This window comes from Rhagoletis pomonella, unplaced genomic scaffold (assembly GCF_013731165.1).
Source record: "Rhagoletis pomonella isolate Grant_MI unplaced genomic scaffold, Rhpom_1.0 Rhpom_scaffold_00001, whole genome shotgun sequence".
NCBI classification, from domain to species: domain Eukaryota; kingdom Metazoa; phylum Arthropoda; class Insecta; order Diptera; family Tephritidae; genus Rhagoletis; species Rhagoletis pomonella.
Window position 1 is genome coordinate 70,721,325 of NW_023458555.1, and position 3,000 is coordinate 70,724,324.

The 3,000-nt window shown below is 35.2% G+C and overlaps 1 protein-coding gene across 1 annotated transcript; it reads right to left on the reverse strand.

Moving 5' to 3' along the window:
• Positions 1–1,937, reverse strand: LOC118747446. Its single transcript, XM_036481496.1, has 3 exons — positions 1,713–1,937; positions 992–1,662; positions 1–740 (listed from the first exon to the last, which is right to left on the reverse strand). Exons 2-3 carry the CDS (start codon positions 1,541–1,543, stop codon positions 399–401), a joined length of 894 nt encoding a protein of 297 aa, XP_036337389.1. The 5' UTR covers positions 1,544–1,662; positions 1,713–1,937; the 3' UTR covers positions 1–398.
• Between the last annotated feature and the right edge of the window lie 1,063 nt (positions 1,938–3,000).

Below are 3,000 nucleotides of genomic sequence, written 5' to 3' on the forward strand. Positions count from 1 at the left end.
TTTTAAATGTTCTATGCGTTTTTAGTCAACGCATATTTATTCGCAAATCAACTTTTTATTCAATTTCATATATGTATGTATTAATATTCCGCTTTTGCTCATTATCATTTGTATGGTAATAAAAATGTGATTCAAATAGTTCTATACATTTAACTTAATTGAAAACAAACCAAAAAATAGTACATATCAAATTGTAATTTATACAATTATACATATGTATTTCTAGTATAATTTAATTGTTTGTGTGCAACCGATTCAATTGAGTGAATTTTTTACTATCAATGCAGTTTATCACGCGCACACATTGTTTTCTTATACTAATGTATTTATATATTAAAATAGTTTCCCCATCTCATAATTTTCGCGCTTGCACTAGTTGCCCATAATTTTTTAAAAACCTATTTTCCCCAACGCTGTTCACATTTTGAATATTTATACAGCACTTTGGCGAAGCTTTCTGCATTCATGTATCGCCCAGTCTCGAATGTATGGAATTCTGTGAATCTTGTCTGCCATGGTAACACCCCGAAAGTGCACGTATCTCTGTTGAAAATTATGCTCAATTCTGGATCTACAAATTTCCATTGCATATATTGTGCTACTTCATCACTAATGTGTTGCTCGAGTTGTTTACGGTCTTCCAATAAGTGCTGCACATTAGAGGTATTACGATGTTCAAATAATTTGCGGCAGATTTTAACTATCAGAGGACGATTGTCCTGCTCGGTAAGTTTATAAATCTAGAAGAAAATAAAAGTTTATTAGGAATTAAAAATACAAAAAAAAATATTTCAAAATTCACAGCTACAAAAGCATTATCAGTATTTCTTTTACTTGATACGGAAAACACGATAGTGTAATGTACATAGTATTTTCGCGGAGCTGATAAGATGAATTAAACGAGAGTCGGTATAAAATTTTATTTACACCACATGCCAATTTCCGGCTTGGAATTATCTTAAAGAATGACTATGGAAAATGAATTACTCACTTTTAAATTAGCGTGTGCTTTTTTGTCATAACTATCGCCATTGCACGCGCTGCCATTTTTACTAATTGAACCATTCCCCACATATCCATTACTATTGCATTCGTCTTTTATTTGGCCCTTTGGGTCATACTCCGGCAGGCTCCATTCGTATTGGTTTGGTCGTAACTCCTTCCAAAATGCTTTTTGTGCAATAAATACTTTTTCCAGGACAATATGTCCCATATTTTCGTCACGCACATCATATAAACTGACGCAATCGATGCCGACAATGTGGGCATATGTGAAAATGCGTTCCAAAACCGCTTCATTTACGTTTGCAAGTGAATCAGGCCCAATGATCAAATTGAGATGTTTTGGTAATTTCGTTAATTCAGCTTTGCAGCCTTGCAAATACGCGCGGTCGCGGCAGGTTATCGCCGCACTGTTGTGCCATAGGTCATATGACCAAAGTACTAAACCTTGCAAACGCAATATTAGAAAACTAAAGATTTCATATACGCTGGCTAGTATATGCAGTACAAGCCACATCAGCTTGTACAGCCGATCAATCATGCCGTTACAATTTGTTTGCCTGCCCTTCTACCAACAAGCGTGTGTACTTGGGAATGTTCAAAATATAATTCACTGGATTGTTGTAGAATTAAATATTTTGGGAAGCTCACAAACATAACCTGTAAACGACATTGATAAATAAAGCAAACTTTTTTGACGCATTTCTTACCTTCCTGTGATTTGTTCGTAAATAATCTCAAGACCCCTTGTTGCTTCAGCCTCCAAACATTTCTCCTTAGACATTTAAACGATCATTTTTATTGTCGTTTTACACATTTTAAGAAAACAAGGTCCAACAACTCCGCGTACGCATTCGGCGAGAGAGTTCATTTTTCATATCAGTTGTTTTTGACAGCGAGCAACACGTCAGTGGTAGTGACGGAACATTAATCGCAACATCTATGAACGATATATATAATTGTATCGTAACTTCCTTTTCGATTAATCGATTAATTATGAAAATAATCACAAATACAAGGTGCTGTTGAAAGAGTAAAAACAAAAATTACAACAAGAAACGATACGCACATTGACAATCAGTACAAAGCAGAATTACAAAAGACACATCATTTTGACAAAAGGCAAAGATTCGCCGTGAAATCAGCGGATCCGATAGAACCATCTTGTATAGATTCACCTTGCACACCATAAAAAATTTCCTACATTACCCCATGTCTCCACCTTCTACTAAAAGTGGCTTAGTATGTGTCAAACGTCTGTGTAACTTTGTCCCGTTTTCTCAAGGGCCCAATTCGCTGCCTTAACATATGACTTTCCAAATTATCAAGCTACGAAATGACAGCTGATGTTAATACAGCGATGGTAAGAGATTCGACAAGACAGATATGGTTCACCAATGCAAAATTTGTGGTATTCGCTGACATTTCTCTCTTAACAGAGCTTTATTAACAGAATCTGTAGAAGGTTGAGACGTTGGGTTACTCACGCAAACACGTATGAATCAAAATCACATAACCAAAAAACGGCACTCTAACCACCCAATTTGGCAATTTTATTGTTGAAGCTGTTGCTCGATTTCTTTTTTCAAAGATTGTTGATCTATAACAAGTTGCTTTGAAAATGTATTGCCATACTTGAGACCGTAATTAAAGGCCAGCTCCTATTTGAAAAACTCTTTTTCTATCATTTTGAATGAATAAATTAGTAAAAAAAATTCCTTCGATTGTAAAAATCAGTCAGCAACTAACTATCGATAGTTGAAATCACTCGATAGTTCCTAACAAAAGATCATAAGATATCGGTTTTACACAGTTTCAAGTATTCAATTCAATTCTGCTTGCCAGTGGAATATAAGGGGTAGGAAGAAAATAAAAGAGTACACAAGCGTGTGTACCGTCAAGTCGTTTCAAGTTCCTTGCTTTGCTTTTGACATTTTCTTGTTGCCAATTTAAAGAACCACTGCTTGAATCATGTAAAACGGGTGTAAAGCTGCATTT

What these genes read in the sequence shown, in the direction of transcription:
- LOC118747446 (XM_036481496.1), bottom strand. Translation starts at nt 1,543, where the DNA reads ATGATTGATCGGCTGTACAAGCTGATGTGGCTTGTACTGCATATACTA. An exon ending in AAGCACACGCTAATTTAAAA is followed by an intron (nt 741 to 991) that starts GTGAGTAATTCA and finishes ATTTTCTTCTAG; the next exon opens with ATTTATAAACTTACCGAGCA.